General features: G+C 40.2%; 2 protein-coding genes across 10 annotated transcripts in view; both read left to right on the plus strand.

The window, feature by feature from the left end:
• The first annotated feature begins 1478 nt into the window (after nt 1-1478).
• Nucleotides 1479-15595, plus strand: part of CHST9 (carbohydrate sulfotransferase 9) — a 93016-nt gene continuing 78899 nt past the window's right edge. Inside the window, exons 1-7 of one of the 9 annotated variants that reach the window (XM_054058145.1) lie at nt 1479-1605; nt 2238-2370; nt 2594-2641; nt 5617-5656; nt 6182-6349; nt 7018-7077; nt 9075-9283. In XM_054058145.1, the coding sequence (XP_053914120.1) occupies nt 9184-9283 (100 nt within the window). In that variant the 5' untranslated portion in view covers nt 1479-1605; nt 2238-2370; nt 2594-2641; ... (2 more) ...; nt 7018-7077; nt 9075-9183. Of the gene's footprint in view, nt 1606-2032; nt 2371-2593; nt 2642-5616; nt 5657-6181; nt 6350-7017; nt 7078-9074; nt 9284-15595 lie in introns of those variants that run through there. The other 8 variants (XM_054058142.1, XM_054058146.1, XM_054058147.1 and 5 more) reach the window with 8 other exon arrangements.
• The window catches only part of AQP4 (aquaporin 4), a 112735-nt gene continuing 106339 nt past the window's right edge, over nt 9200-15595 (plus strand). Inside the window, exon 1 of the mRNA XM_054058155.1 lies at nt 9200-9283. The gene's annotated coding sequence lies outside the window, so the exon portion shown is untranslated. The remainder of the gene's footprint in view (nt 9284-15595) is intronic.

Raw genomic sequence — 15595 nt, forward strand, 5'->3', positions numbered from 1 at the left:
GTAGGCATGCTGCTTTTCTATAAAATCTCAGTGGCCATCAAAGACTAAGAGATCTGTAATTTAAATATGAGGTTGCATTTCTTTTTATTAGAACATATGGTTTTGGTAGTATCACTTGCCTGCCAGGTTGTCTAAAAGGGGAAATGTAGTCAACTCTTGCAAAACTGCAAATGACTGTTAAACCTATTTCCCTCCCTCTTTCCTCCCCCTTTATTTCTACCAGGGAGCCAGACAAACTACAGGTGTGAGAGAGAGTCTTTACTTACCAGAACTTTAAAAGTGGGTGCATGGTTGGCTTTAAAGGAAAAATCTTTGTTCTCTGGGTCTGCTCTGAGCTGCTAGCCTCTATAATGAACTGTGACTAAGAAGATCCTTAAGTGAGATAAAAGAGAAAAAAATTATAGCACCACGGAGAGGCTATATGTACTCACACAATCCCAACTAAGCAGGAGCAGGATGGTTTAGCTCTTGGATTGAAAATCCGTATAGAACACCCCTGCATGCAGGTCTTGGCTTCCTATGGCTGCTAAAGATCCTGGAGCAGTTTTCAATGAACATGTGTGACTCCACAACATCTAAGCTCCAGTCAGGGTAATTGCGCTCTGCTAGGTTAGACTTCCCTGAAAATCAAAGCAGCACACAGCTCTCTACTATCTCCTCTGAAATGCTGTTTTGAGCTGTTTGGTGATGTTCAGCACTGGAGAAGTGATTCCTGCGTGTTGGCTTAACAGCGTGTGACATAATATTTGAGACCTCTCAGGGTAAAAGATGTAAAAAAGCAAAGTGTTACATTACTGCTGTTCTACGCGGGCTTACGCTGTGAGTGATGAGGCAGTGACTCAGGGAGCATTCCAAAAGCGAATGTTTGGGTAGAACACTTCTAGTGGGATATCTTCTAGTGGGATAGAAGTGGTTTGAGCACAGCATCTTAGCAAGAGCTAGAGCTAGTTCTTCGAGAACTTCCCTGAAGACATGTATAAGTGAAGCAAAGTGCCCACTAAAGAGAGAGAATGCCACTTATCTACGTGTGGCAGGCTTATTGTCATAATAAGCTTATAATCATAGAATAGTTTGGGTTGGAAGAGACCTTCAAGATCATCTCGTTGCAACCCCCCTGTGACGGGCAGGGACAGGTCCCACAATGCTTGCAAGGCACGCGTGCTAAGAAGCGTATTTTCCTCTGTCATCCCCTTTCCCGTGGAGGGCAATAAAGTTTTTTTTACGCTACCTGTTTCAGTAGCTAATTCCAGCTATGACTCGCCTCCACCTGGTAGCTTAGACCCGTCTGTTTGCTAGCAAAGGGAGAGCCCACCTCTGGTTATGGAAGAGCAAACAAAACCTGTTAGCAAAGCGCTTAATCTCCAGGGCGCTCCGCGGCAGGAACGGAGGCGATGACAGACACAGCGGCGGCGGGGCAGGCGGCGGGGAGAGCCTCCTATTTCTTGTATTTACCTGCCCCGGCGGGGGAACCCACCCTCCGGGCACCGAGGGAGGAGAAGGGGAGAGTCCCGTTGGCGGCGGCGGCCCCTCCCCAGCCCGCCCAGCTCCTAAAGTTTTGCGGTGAAAGTTTGTCTCTCGGCGGCGCCTCCCCGGAGCGGCGGGCAGGTGAGGGGCTGCCGCGGGGCTGGGTGGGTTTGCTGCGGGTTTTCCCCTCCGGTCCCGCAAGCAGCAGCTGTTAATGCCCGTCGCGACGCGGTGCCGCCCAGCCCCGGGGCGCGGGGAGCTTCCCGAGCGGCGGGAGGGAGTGCGGCCGCCCGCGGGAACCGCGCTGACCCGGGCGAGCGGCTGCGTTGCCCCCCTCTGGGTCTCCCCAGAGGGACCCTGACTGACCGCCGAGGGTCGCCTCCTGTCTGAGAAAGAGGGGGGATGCGGCTCGTTTTGGGATTCAGGGCTCCGGAGCGTCCCCCGAAAGCCGAAGGGGATGCTGAGCCCGCTCCGCCGAAGGACGAACTTTTCTGCTGACTCCTCACCCCTCGCATCCCTCCCTCGTCACACGACGGGAATCGAGCAGTCAGGGCACGTCTCCAAAATAAAAAAAAAAAAAAAAATGTCTAGCATTGCCTGTGCATTTTCAAGCAGTGGAGTGAATGATTGGGGCAGACTGCAAGTCTGTTTGGCATGCTGATAACACTTCGGTTCACTGCAGTCAATAAACAAGATCGTGTAATTTCACCCATTTAAGAAAGGGAAGATCTCGCTTTGACACTGCCCTTTTTCCTAATCTTCTCCGTCTTAAGAGGGGGAAGAAAGTCCACCTCCAGTTCTCCCAGGAGATTGAGAGCCGTCAAGTTGCTGTCTCGTGAGCTTTGTTGCAGTTTAACTTCCCCAAATCCAGGTGACTTCCATGGGGCTGCTCAGTGCTTCAGGCAGGTAAGAGCTAAGGATACCAAGCCTGTCTTTGCAGAAGTGCAGTAGGGTCCTCCAGTCCTGACTGGGAGCTATTATGAAGAATAATAATGCTTTTTCCTTTATTAAGTGAGACGTCCTGCTGCTGCAGAGTGAAACCCTTGGTATTGAATATTCTGGTAAACTGGTAAAGTTCCAAACCCATGATTTTCTGTGCAACTGGAGTATGTTCTCTGTTCTTTTTAAGCCAGCAAAACTTTTCATCAGACTGATGTGTTAACATGCATAATTATGGGTAAGACAACTCTGCTTTTATCTCTTGTTAACACAAGAATAGATTTTGTTTGTTTCTTTAGAAAGAATAATTATTAGAATTGCAGCTTTAAACTAACCTACAAGTGGCTGAGGGTTGCTGTGTGGATCAAACTAATACGCTCTGAAGTTCATTTTATGGATTTATGGATAAGGAGTAGGATAAGTACGTGGTTGTATTCGTGCACGTTCTTAGAAACAATGCAGGTGGTATGGACTGCTTTCAGTCACCTGGTACAATTCCTATGGAAGGATGTAATGACATCAGAAAGCAATATATACTTCATTAATAAAAATAAGTCTTGTCTTCTTTACATCAATTGCTTCACTAAAAGGAGATTTTTCTTTGAAAATATTGTGAAAGGATAATGAGGAAATAGTGACTGTAATAGATTAAAGTGACCAAATGAAATGCAAACGATGTTTTCTTTGACACGTTATTAGTTTTGTATAACATGTTGTATGCTATAAATTGCATTAATAACAAAACATTATAGCTTTAACAGTATTGTGGTCTGTTGTATTACAAGGGAGAGTGAAGAAGGAAAATGTTAAATGTGTGCAACTTGGCTGGGTGGGGAGTTACATTGTTTATGTTGATGCTTGGAATTGCCCCATTGCTCTTCACATTTTAAAATTTTAAGTTCTATTATTTTAAAGGGGCTTTATTGTTTCAGGATTTTCAGTGGGTGACGGAAGGAAGCTTTTTTTTGAAAAGAAATCCCTATGTATTTCATACAAAATATTTCATTATTTGTGTCTTACAGAACTCTGTAATAAAAATCTCTTGACTTGACTTGATTTGCAAAGTTGGTAGGTAGTAGTCTTCTGTTATTGCCAGTGATAAAAGTTGTTCAGGCGAGATGTTGTCTTCAGTTAACACTGCAACACAGTCTTCTTAGAAGCAGCTCTTCAGGTGAAGAAGTTGCTGAGGTGTCGGAGGGCCTGGGTGATGGGTATCGCCCCCTTTGGCACCAGGTGTTGAAACACTGCCTGTTACGGGGAAAGAGAAAATCTCATTGCTGTGCTGAGCATGTTACCCTGTACTCAGCCCCTCTAATGAGGCTTGCTGGATTGTTCACTATTCCTCACCCTGGTCCCCCTCAGCAGATTTCTGTGGCCAGGCAGGGCTGCATTATGGGAATTCAGTTTTAGATTTTGGGGTTTTTTTTCGTTTGTTTGAGGTTTAATTTGTTTTGTTTGTTTTTTTTTTTTAATTATTTTATTTTATTTCGACAAATTCAGTCAGCAGCATCTGGTTACATATTTAATCCAAATTTCTGTAAGGACTTTGATCTCACCAAACCACAATACTCAGTGTAGCTTGCTGAAGAGAGAAGATGGCAAATATTGTATATATGTTACTAGCAACCATTGGAATAAACTAGAACAAAGAGAAGTACTGCCTGATATGAGGAACTATGCAGGCATTGTTAAGGGTTGGAACTGTGCCTCATGCTAGTTTTTGTGAAGCCGGAAATTTGAGATGTGGACAGTGGAAATATGATCCTGGAGGATCAGCTACAGGTGAAGTAGGACACAGGGTAACAGATGAGAAGTAAGGGAAGAGGAGGAACGCTGGATTAAGGTATCTTTACCTCCTTCCACCAACTGAACTGAAAGTAGCCTGGGCCGGTGTCCAATAGGACATTCCTCAGTGCAAAACTTTCTTGCTGTCACACTCCAGTGGAGGCATCAGAAAATGTATTGCAGCTTGGGGTAAGGAAAGAAGGAGGGAAGTAAAAAAAAAATGTTTAGGGAGTTGCAGTAGCTTTCTGTGTCCTTTTTCTTATTTTGCTTTCATTAATTTAGTTGTGTTTAAGGAGATGCTGAGTGGGTTGGAATTTGTGGTAGCCCACAGTAATATGAATGCTTTGACCATTATAAAGAGCATCTGTTTTATTCATCAGTATTCTACTGGCTAACCACTCATCTTGATCATCAAGAGAAAAGGTGGAGGGGAATTAAAAAGAAAAGTTTCTAAGTAGTTTGAGGCAACATAATGTTTTTCTTTTATGTGTTTTTGACTTCGGAACTAAGTGGTGGTAAGGGTAATAGTGGTAAGGAAATCTTAAATCAGCTGAAATACTGTGAACGGATGCCATTGATTTTTGTGTGGTCTGGAATAGGAAGAAGCTGGGAATGGTACCTCAGTGCTGGAAGTGCCTCTCCTCAGCTGCAGGTGTATTTGCTTGCCAAGAAGAGAAAAGTGAATGATGTGCTGAAATGAGGAATTGTGCCAAAAGCAGGAGATGCACTTTTCTCTATTTTTGGGTGGCTATGCTATTTCAATTGCTTGTGTTTGCCCAGTACAGGAATGTGCCTCTTTGAACTGGACCCAAAATACGACAGGGAAAAATGCAAGGATTTTACATTTGTGGAATGTGGATTCCTGATACTTTTAAATTTGACAATGGAATTAAACAATTTGGCCTCAGAAATGACTGATTATAAACTTGTCAGGTTTCTAAATTTTTGCTGCAAAGAAGTCTGTGTTGTCATCTAAGGCGTGTAATGTTTTTGTCTGCCAGATTGTTTCTCCATGATGAATAAGAACAATATGTAGTAATCTCTCTCCAGTACTCAAAAAGACTTGAAATTTTTGAGCATGGGTCACTGTGTAATTTTTCTGTGAAGGTTTAAGTTGAAACAGATGGGACATTGAGGTCCATACTTCCAAAAGAGATGGTGGGGAGGTTGGGCTAAAGATGTAGTAGAGTTAAGCACAGTTGAGAGGGATGAAACAGTTTCTTAGGCTGCATTAGTTTTCCTGATAGCAAGCATCCTATCCAGCAGGATGGTCAAGCTATTGCTCAGTGGGACAATGCTGCCCAGGACTGGGAGCAAGGGAAGACTTACAGTTTAACTACAGATCCTGAACCTCTGGCTGGATACAGCTGATCTCCTTTGGAAAATACTTGGGTTTAAATTAATTGCTTGTTGGCTTTTCTTTCACAGCCAGAAGAGACCATTCATCTTGATTAAAGAATATTTGCAGGTATTTCCTCTTTGCTAGGACGCTGGAGTGTTATCTGCTACCTTTGCTTTTTAATACTGAAGGAGCAAATTTGTCAGTGTTGTATGGCCATTTTTCAAGTTCTACTAGAAGATTCATAGGCATAGACTTTTTTTAATGCTGCTATCATTTTTTTATATGTGGGTTACAAATCACTATGTTAAATAAATTAAACTACTTACTCAAGCTCAAAAGCCTTTAAAAGTCTTCTTAGGTAGCAGAATAGCTTCAGATTTTGTGTGGGTTCGATCTATTCAAAGTCTAACCTGTGCTAAAATAGGTAGTCTGATTTAAAACTGATGTTAGTCTTACTTAAAAACTAATCTTGAAACATAGCCAACACATAAACAAAGGGTACAGTTTCATATAAATTAAATCTAAATAAACTAATTGCAAGGAGCATGAAAACTCTTGATATAAAGATAACTTTGGTGACTTTGGAGTAAATCTGTAGGCTGTTTGTTAGATTAAAAAAATACCTCAACTTGAACTGCCGTTTCCTTTTAGGAGCTTCTGTCAACTCAAAACTGAAACTACCCTACTAGAGAAACATCTGTTTTCTTCTGCACAGATTAAATTACTTGGAAATGCTCCTCATTTGACTGTGGATCTGAAAGATGATGGTGCAGGCCTTGTTGATACTACTGTGTGCAACTGTGATGGTGTTTTGGCAAGGTCAGATGCATATCCTGTGCCACTGTGCATCATGGATGCATATGATGGCTGGTATTGCTAAAAGAAAAAAAAAAAAAACATTGGCACCGTTCCTTGGGTAAATCCTTTGTGGGCTGTAGTTTGATTAAACCAGTGTTTCCTCACTTCCTTTGGCAATAAGGTCCTCATTCCTTTTTTATGTCTCAGTTTTCAGTTGAATTAGGTGTGCAGGCATGTAAGACTATTCATGGTGGTGGCAGGGGCAGGGGATGGAGGGAGCAGCATTGCCAGCCTGCATGTCTCAGAAATGTTCCTGGAAATGTGATGCAAGATGCTGAAAGTAAAGTTTTGTCCACATGGCCCATGAAAGCATTTCTTGCCCACCTATGGATACTTCTTTTCAGAAAGAAGGCCTGAAAATACGAGGATTGTATGTGTAGTCAGAGATGGAAACAAGTGACAAAACCACAGAAGTGGTCTTATGTGGAAGCATGCAAGTCTTAACTCCATGTGTGTCTGGATTGCTTGCTTTTTGTTGTAAAAGAGAAAGTTATGAATCCTGAAGAGTTTTATCAAAAGAAAGATTTCTGCTTTCTAGTACCTGCAATTTAATTCCTTTCTTTGAAAGATACTCGTTCAGACCTTCATGCCTGTCTTATTTGACTTTTTTTTTTTTTTGTCTGATCCAGATGCAGTCGATGTCCTGTTACATGAACAACACAGCTTTTGTCTGGGAGAAAATAGAAGAGGTTTGTATTTGTTGGTCTTCAGAGTAATGGGTCTTGAAGCATTGCTTATGCTTGGAGTTGACCTGCAAACTGTATTTGCTGCATAACTGAAGTTAGGTGCAAAGACTGGGAGGAGACACCAGAGTAAACCTTTTAGGGTAGATAAGGAAGACTGCATGTCAGAGAATGCACAGGGCACTGTAGGAAAAAGTGCAAGTGGTAATACCTTATGAAGAGTTGGCTGGAAGGAGGTTCCACTACCCTTGCAAAGGCATTTCATACAACTTCCCAATTGTTTTCCTTGCTTTTGCCCAATTTTCACTGCTTCCTTCCGGTTCTGTGCATCATCACAATAGCTGCAAACAGGTACACCTACGTAACATATCGGAAATTCTGTCTCTGCAGAATGAAGGCAGAAAGAACTAGATGGAATAAAGCACCTACTCACCTTCATTTTGTGTTCCAGGTTCAAATGAGATACTTTCACCCTCACAAAAAGACTTCAGTCAGAACATTTACATTCTGTTAAAGTCTAGCTATCTGTCTTCTAAAGGACAATTACATATAAAACGATTAATATTTAAACTCTTGTTTACATTTTCTGCTTGCAAGTTTGTCTTTCACAGAGAACTTTATAATTTTAATGGCACAGAGTAGGAAAAGAATTCTGTAAAGACCTGAACACAGTTTTGTTGGTCTTGAAATCTGTCATCTCTTAGAAAATGTAGTTACTTTGTTCATTTAACAGCTATTTTTAATGGGAGTTCCTGCTAGTCTTATGTGTATGTATTTTTAGAAACTCAGCAATTATAGATGTAACAGTGCCTAGTTATTAGAAAATACAAACTTGTTGAACACAGAGTATTTGTACATTTCAGAATAACTGTTGAACATCTGCATTTTCTTTTGTTGTTTGGATGCTCGTGTACTTCTGCTCTCTTCTTTTAACAGATTTCTCTTTCAAATATTTTTCAGTAGGCTGTCTTCCTTTAAAAGCTTGAGTTATTCTTTGCATTCATTGTGGGAGTTTACCAAATGCTTCTATCAGATACTCATTTACAGAGTGTCTATTGTGTTGAATTTCAGCACTTTTCCCCTTCCTGTGCAGGCCAGTTTCAACAGCTGCTCTGCTTCTAGTAATATGCTTTCAAAGTGAATATATCTGATTCAGGTTAAGGAGTTGGGGTTTTTTTATGATCCTCAGTGTCTCCTTTGTTCTGTTGTTACAAACTCAATTTTATGGCCCTTTTGTGGCAGGTGTATCAGGAAAATTACTTCCTTCTTCTGGGCTCTCTGCTGCCCAAGAAGCTTTGGTAAAGCTTTACATTTTATCTCATTTCCATTTAAGTTAGTGGCAAGAACTGAGTTTTTGACTAGTCTTTCCCATGTTGTGAAATAGCTGGGTAGAAAGATGAACTGTTAATTCACTTTCTGCTGCATTATTGATATCATCTTATGATGACCTTCCCTAACCCTCCAAAACTCAGTTTGGATTCATGTTTGAGGGTGAACATCAGAATATGACTCCCAGAAGCATAGGTTGAACCAATGCTGAGGCACTGCAAGCAGAGTCATTGTGTTGCAGGGGTGACTGCAGACATTCTTCCTCGGGCACACAGGTTCTCGTGGCCCAGAAGCAGAGGCACTGGGCTGCAAATAGCAGGGGGCTGGTAGCACCAGGGCACAACCTGGCCAGTTGGGGTAGCCTTCAACTGCTGCTGTAGCTTCTCGGCTGTGATGGTTGGTGGGCAGTGGTATACTGGTATGACACCTCCCTCCATTACAGCAGAGCCACTGTGGAGGTGGAACGGTCTCTGCAGCCACATTGAGAAACAGTTGCACTTGAAACCCATGCAGGGGTAGAAAGGATATCAAGGTGGTGATCACAAATCTACACATTGAAAGTAATAGCTTTTAAGAGCTCCAGTTTGTATTTAGTATGCTGTTTACACAGTCTGTGGTGAAGAATAAAAAAGTGACACAAGAACTAGCTCTCTCTCTCTCTCTTTTTATTCCAGGTCACTGTTTCAGGGGAAGTTACTGAAGAAGATGCAGACACACTGAAAATTTCAGAAAAGTGAGCCATGTGCCCTTCTGAAAGCTGAAAAGTAGTCCTCTGATAGGGACATGAACCTCAGACAAGTCTTTGTGTCTGTACTGATGTTTGGAGTAGCTGGTCTACTCCTCTTCATGTATCTGCAAGCTTGGATTGAAGAACAACATACAGGTACAGTTAAGTTTTCTTTCTTTTTTTTTCTTAAGTCTAATTGCATCTATTACTTAAAAGATGATTGTGAAGTCCAAATACGTATGAATGGCTGGGGGGAGTTCCCCCATTTGGCAGTAAAATGGCATTGGAAACAGATTGTTTTGATTGCTACATTTCATATAAGCATTAAGAAATTTCTGGAGTCACATGAAAAGATGCCCCCAGCTACCTAATCATATTGTATCAGCTTCATTTGCAAAAGCAAGTGTTGCAAAAACATACTGTACATGTATGAAGCCAAGAAAGTCCAGCTGAGACATAATCCTGTATGCTGGTTTTCTGTGGGCTTTGTACATTTTATTTTGTCTAGTAAGGTCATTTTTAGAGAATTACTATGTCTTGTAGACAAAACTGGTTTTCTAAGCAACAGTGCTCATGTGGAATGATCCTACCCTTTTTGTTGTTGTTGTTTGAGACAGTTAGGTATCGGTCCTCAACATCTACTGGTTTGCTCTGCAGATCCACTTATGTTGTGCCATGTTACATGATGACATATCCTTAATTTTAGTTTTATACTGAGTTTGGTGTTTGGGCTTTCTGGGGTGGTTTGGTTGGTTGGTTTTTTAGGTTTCTTTTTCCCCATTAAGAATGCTGAATGTTCCCAACTTGCTAAGAAGTCCTCACTCATATATCCTCTTGTCTCTATTGCTCTGCTTGCATTTCCCCTGTAAGACTCTTACTTTATAGTATGCTGATACCATTGTGAAGAAATACGTCTGTAAGACCACATCAGTCTTCTGGCTTTATTGATTTGTACTTTTATTCCTTATGAGCTGCTAGACTCCAGTACGTTTTGAGAGCAGAGATGGTAGCGGTGAGGGGGGATCCAGTGCATTATTGCTGCATTTTTTTGACACTGACCTTGAGGTTTTCTTTCAACTGAGTGCAATGATCACGACATTAATTTCAGCTTGACAATGCTTCTGGGCTGCTCCAAGGTATTTACAAGCTTGTATTAACAAAACTGTTAAAAGAGGTAGTACAGTTTCCCTTTGGAAAGGTTCCTTTGTAATCAGCTGTTGACACAAGGGTGCTGGCAAAAACAGACCATGCTGCGAAGGGAGTCTTTGTTTAAAACTCCCACTGTTGTCAGTAATGTTAAGGGCAAATACTCTTGCTTTCAACGTAGTTCAGGAATGTAGATGATGACTGTAGATTATTGAATTATTTACTTGCTAGCATTCTCCACATTCCTTGCATCTTTTCTTGTGCTGTAATTAACCTTTCTTCCCTTGCAGTGTTCCTTGTTGCTATTTCTCATTGTGTTTCTTCCACTCTTTTCTTTTGTCTGTAAATATCTGCCACTAAAAAGAAACAGGAAAAACATAATAAAGGGAGAATTGGAACATACCATGTTCTTTCCAGCAACCAGATGCTTTCTTTGGGGTTTTCTCTTTGATGTATTGCCATGATTTTCTTCATTTTTTTTCAGGCAAGACTTCTGCTTGCACACATAAGTCATTTACATGTGAAAACATTTTCATATTAAAATGGAAACTATCAGAGAATAGTAGAATGGTTACTGAGCTTAAAGTGTGACTGCAGTTTTGACTGCCCTTTTGTCTCACTGGACTGCTGTTATGACAGCACTTCAGCAAGATTAAAAAAAAAAAAAAAGAATTTTGGCATTCTCTACAGTTGCTAGGTCATGCTCATCAGAAAGAGCATTACAAAAAATCATTCTTTGGTGTCTGCTCCTGCCACCTCTTGTTCTGATATAACATGTAGAGAGACATTCTCTTTTATCTCAAGCACCAGTATCTTCCCTCAATCTTCTGCAATTCAGTTCTCTAATGTTTCTGCTCCCCTGTATGCTGCTTAAGAGTCGATAGGAGATAAAGCATGTTTACATATTCCCGTTATGTGTTAGTTTAGTTATGGGTATTGTGCACTCTTCTGCTGTTTTTCATGTTGCTGTATGTTGTACACTGGCTTTTTTTGGAGATGCGCTGTACCTGGAGAATCTCAAATTGACAAGTATATTTACAAGAATTTTATGTGCTCCTTTGATCGTATCACTAGTCACACAGCTGTAACACAGCTAGTTTTAATCTGCAAGTAGCTAAGCATGTGATTTGATGTTCTATTAAGAAATGGAAAGTGCGCCTCATGCTTCTCAACTGCTGTGCTATGAGCCTGTAGAGACAAGTGTTTGTCCTAGGCAGAACTATTTTTATCTTCCACAGTACCCTGCTCAAGACCTACAATATTCATGTTTGCGTTTGGTTACTGAAGGGTGGAAAGTTGGCTGCATTTGAGTTTAGGAAAATATCTGTTTTGCACCAATGAGGTGCTCCTGCTTACCACCCCATTCCTCTGAATTTCTGACTTGGAGCCTTCATAAATCACAATCACTGGAAGAGATACTGTGTTTTAGTACTGTTGTTTGCAATGTTCATACTCCTAGCTTGGTGTGAACGATTCCAAATCAGATGTAGAATTAGTGAGGAACTGGAAAAGTATGGTAATATACAACTTCCTTATTAATGTTGTCCTACTGTATTAAAGTCAGACTGTTTGCTTTTACACTTGCCATCCTCATTGCCAGCTGTTCATAATTTTCCACACTAGAACTAATTCCACTTTTATTTCATAGTTTGACTTTTTTTTTTCGCTTTTTTCCACTTGCTCTTCACATCTCTGAGAGCTCAACTGTGACTTGATTCCCCCATTTGTCTTATTTTCCTCTAGACCTGATCTTCTCTAACCATGCTTTGTTCTGATTTACTTTTGCAAACTTCTCTCATCTCTCAAATTTCTGCAGCCCGGGTATACCTTCCCTAATCCTTCATCCTGTCCGTCTACTTCAGATGCACCAGCAGGCTCAGCAGCTGGATGCGTCTCTCAGCACAGCCATGTCTTCTGCTCCCTCCCACTGTGCTTGGACTCCAGGTTATTTTTCGTCATGTTCATTACCCCTATACCTTAAAAAAAAAAGAAAATCTTTCATTTAGAGATGTCTGAGAAACAGCTGCTAGCTACGTGGTAGTCCTCACTGATGGCTTTTCAGAGACATTGAGGGACTGCAAGAACAGGTGAGTTTCTTGCTTTGGCTCTGTGCATGGAGGTATAAAGACAGGATGATATATCCTCACCTAGATGCAGCAGAGCCCTTCTGTTGGATGGCTTCAGTTCACATCGGTGGAGTAATGAGGAACATGAGTGACTTGTCGAGAGCAGTCTGACGTGGCTGTCAACAAATACATACTTCATCTAGCTGAAAACTTCATTGACATCAACAGTGATAATGTAATATATATGGAGACTTTGAAGTGCTCCATATATAAATGTATTCACATATATATGAATTCATATATACATAAATGAAGCTTGATGTGAATTCAGCTAAATCCTACAGGTTTACGTGACAGATCTCCATACAGTCTTGTGTTCTTTAGTGAAAACAGCAAACATTTTCACACTGATTAAAAAGCAATTACTATTTATTACAAGCTTAGTAATTTTCAGCACTGTTAAATCTTACACAGGAAAAGCAAACTGATGGGTCTTCCGGAGTTTAAAATCATGAATCACCTGGATGAGGAGGATATGGGGTGCAAAGGACACTTGCATTTTAATCCTGCTATGTTGTGGATACGAATTCAAGTTTCAAATTAGAGATTCTAATTTTGGACTTTAAAGCTCTTTTGGGGGCAGGACAGACTGATAGGATTTAGTGTTTCTGATTACTGAAAAATAATGTGAGAATATCTTCGTGAATAGATCTGTATGCTGGGCTTGTTGTGTGAGCTTTTCGTTGTGTTTTGGGGTTGTTTTTTTTTCCCTCCTCCTAAAGCTTATGTAATACTTTTTTGGTGAGGCATTCTTAGTAAATTCATGATTATGATGGAGTACTGTAGGGTTTCATGGGGTGCATTAATACCACTAATTAACCTGCAGAAGACTGCACTGCCTCTGTCCTCGCACAGATTTCTGGTACAAAAGAAAGAGGATTTAATATGATCAGTTATTTTTCCTTGGTAATTCCTTCCCTATAACATAAGGTGAGTTTCCTTTCGTCCCCCCTTTTAAGTGTATGCAAACAGTAGGGAGATAACAATTGTCTTTGCACAAAAGAAATCCGTTCAGAAACAGGTAGAGGCTGATATTTTGTCAAACTATAATGATCTAAAAACACAAGTAAAAGCTAAATATGAGAAATGATACTTGTCAGAGTTAGGGTGAGATTCTGTAATCACTATCTTCAGCAGTTACAAAACCCAAAAACTTTAAGAAAAAGAAGTTAAAATTTCATATTGCAAAACATAACATTTAAGGCTCTATTTTTCTGTCTAGGTTCTTCCTAGGTCTGGATTTTTAGCAGTCCTCAATCTCACATCTCATTCACTTTGCTTTTATCATTCCATTAGCTATATTGTGTCTAATTTTAGATGTGATTATAATTTAGGTGGAATTAATAATCTTTTTTTTCTTAAAAGAAATCCCTGCCCATGTTGTTCTCTTGAAGGTATTGTGGAACATCATTTGTGAGTTGGTGGTGTCTCTTAGTCCTCCGGTATTTAGCTTCCATGTTCTGGTGGTGTGAAAGAAACTAAATGAGAGGAGTTTTTGAGGCTCCTCTCAGCTATATGTTGAATAACATGCTTGAGCAAAAGATGATGACATTGTGTTTATTATTGTGTATAAGCTTTTCACAGCCCTGTTAGAGAGAATATGTGATGTCACGTATACAAAATTCTAAGGGAAATCTTTGGTTTCTTATTAGAATTAAATTAGAGATTCTGGGATTTGTTTTTAGTGTCTATGTATATACATTCTTGTATGCATATATCTTTACTTCTAGTATCCTCTTTTTCCCTTCTTTGTGTGGAAACAGGGACTTCCAGTAGGAGAAATATTTTAGGCAGAAATGTATCTATCTTTTCATTGCAGTTGTATTTGTATATGTAGGTATCTGTTTATATGGGAGAATTCTTTTGATGTTCCATCTCAAGAGTCTTCGTTTCTGTTTCTATTTGCTTCTGTTTTACTAGTTTAGTGATACTGTAAACAGGTTGTTGCTATAAATTAGGGATAATTCTTGGTAATCTTGCAACTTCTGTGAAACATACATTTAAAGATCAGGAGGCTGAGGGCTTACAAGTAATGGGAGCCATTTCAGTGTACAAAGGATTAATGTCCAACAGATCAGGTATATGATTTAGCTGGAAGACACATGAGATATTATGTCTCAGAGCAAAAGGTTCAAGAATGTAAAAAAATGCCTTTAAGTTTTGTTTTTTTTTTTTTTAATATAGAAAAACTGGTTTTATTTTTGGTTGTTTTGTATTTTTAAAGGCAATTACTATGACAGAATGGAGACTGGCTAGATTTTCAAGTTTATCCCATACAGGAGTATTCAAAGAACTTTCTTTCCAGTCCCACTCATATCCACTGAAAGCATGTGTTTCCTTACCACATTGAGAGCCTCCAAACAACATCCAAGACTATCATTGACCTCTATTAAACCTCTGTGATACCTGCTAGCAAATAAAATTTGTCCCTCACAGCTTTGTTGTTTCAAGTGATTTTGTTTATATTGACCGTGCTGCTTTCTATCACACAGCCCTGGCAGAATTCCATGGTGTACAACTCTAGCAAAATGTGGCTGAGTAGGCACAGTTTTTGTCTCTTCACCTTCCAGATTCCTATGAACTACACTTAGTACCATCTGTCAGGACGATGACAGGAGTTATCAAAATATCTGAGAAATGATAAAATCTTCCTTTTGTTTTTGAGGCAACTAAGGATGCTAAGCAAAGAATATTCAAGACTTCACATCACCTATTTAATAATATTTCCCCTGTTTAAAGCTCTGTAATATTCTAAGCAAAAAAGTAGAGTGTGGTCAAAGCAAGCCCTTTCCAAACTAATATCACAGAAAGGGATACAGAGGCAGTTGACTTAAACTTACTTTTTCATTATTCAGGTTTTGGGTTTTTTTTGGCTTAGAAGCTCCTGAAATAGCAGGAGTGGAATATAGGGTAAGACTTTTTGAGGCAGCAGTTGTAAGTAGTTCAGTTCACGTGCACAAAACGTACTGTGAGCCAAGCAGGCAATAGGGAAAGGAGGAAACTGAAATAAAGTTGTAGGCTTTGCAAAATTGAGTTTCCTGGGAAATGGAGATAGTAAGGCAATGCTTGTCTCCTGGCAAAGATTTTCATTGCCCTGAAACATAATGGATGATGGCCTAATAGCCACAAAATTTGACATGCACCTCAGGGGATGGCTTTTGCGTGTCATGGACACTGGTTAATATCCAGAAAAGTA

Source organism: Cuculus canorus, chromosome 2, assembly GCF_017976375.1.
Source record: "Cuculus canorus isolate bCucCan1 chromosome 2, bCucCan1.pri, whole genome shotgun sequence".
Classification (NCBI taxonomy): domain Eukaryota; kingdom Metazoa; phylum Chordata; class Aves; order Cuculiformes; family Cuculidae; genus Cuculus; species Cuculus canorus.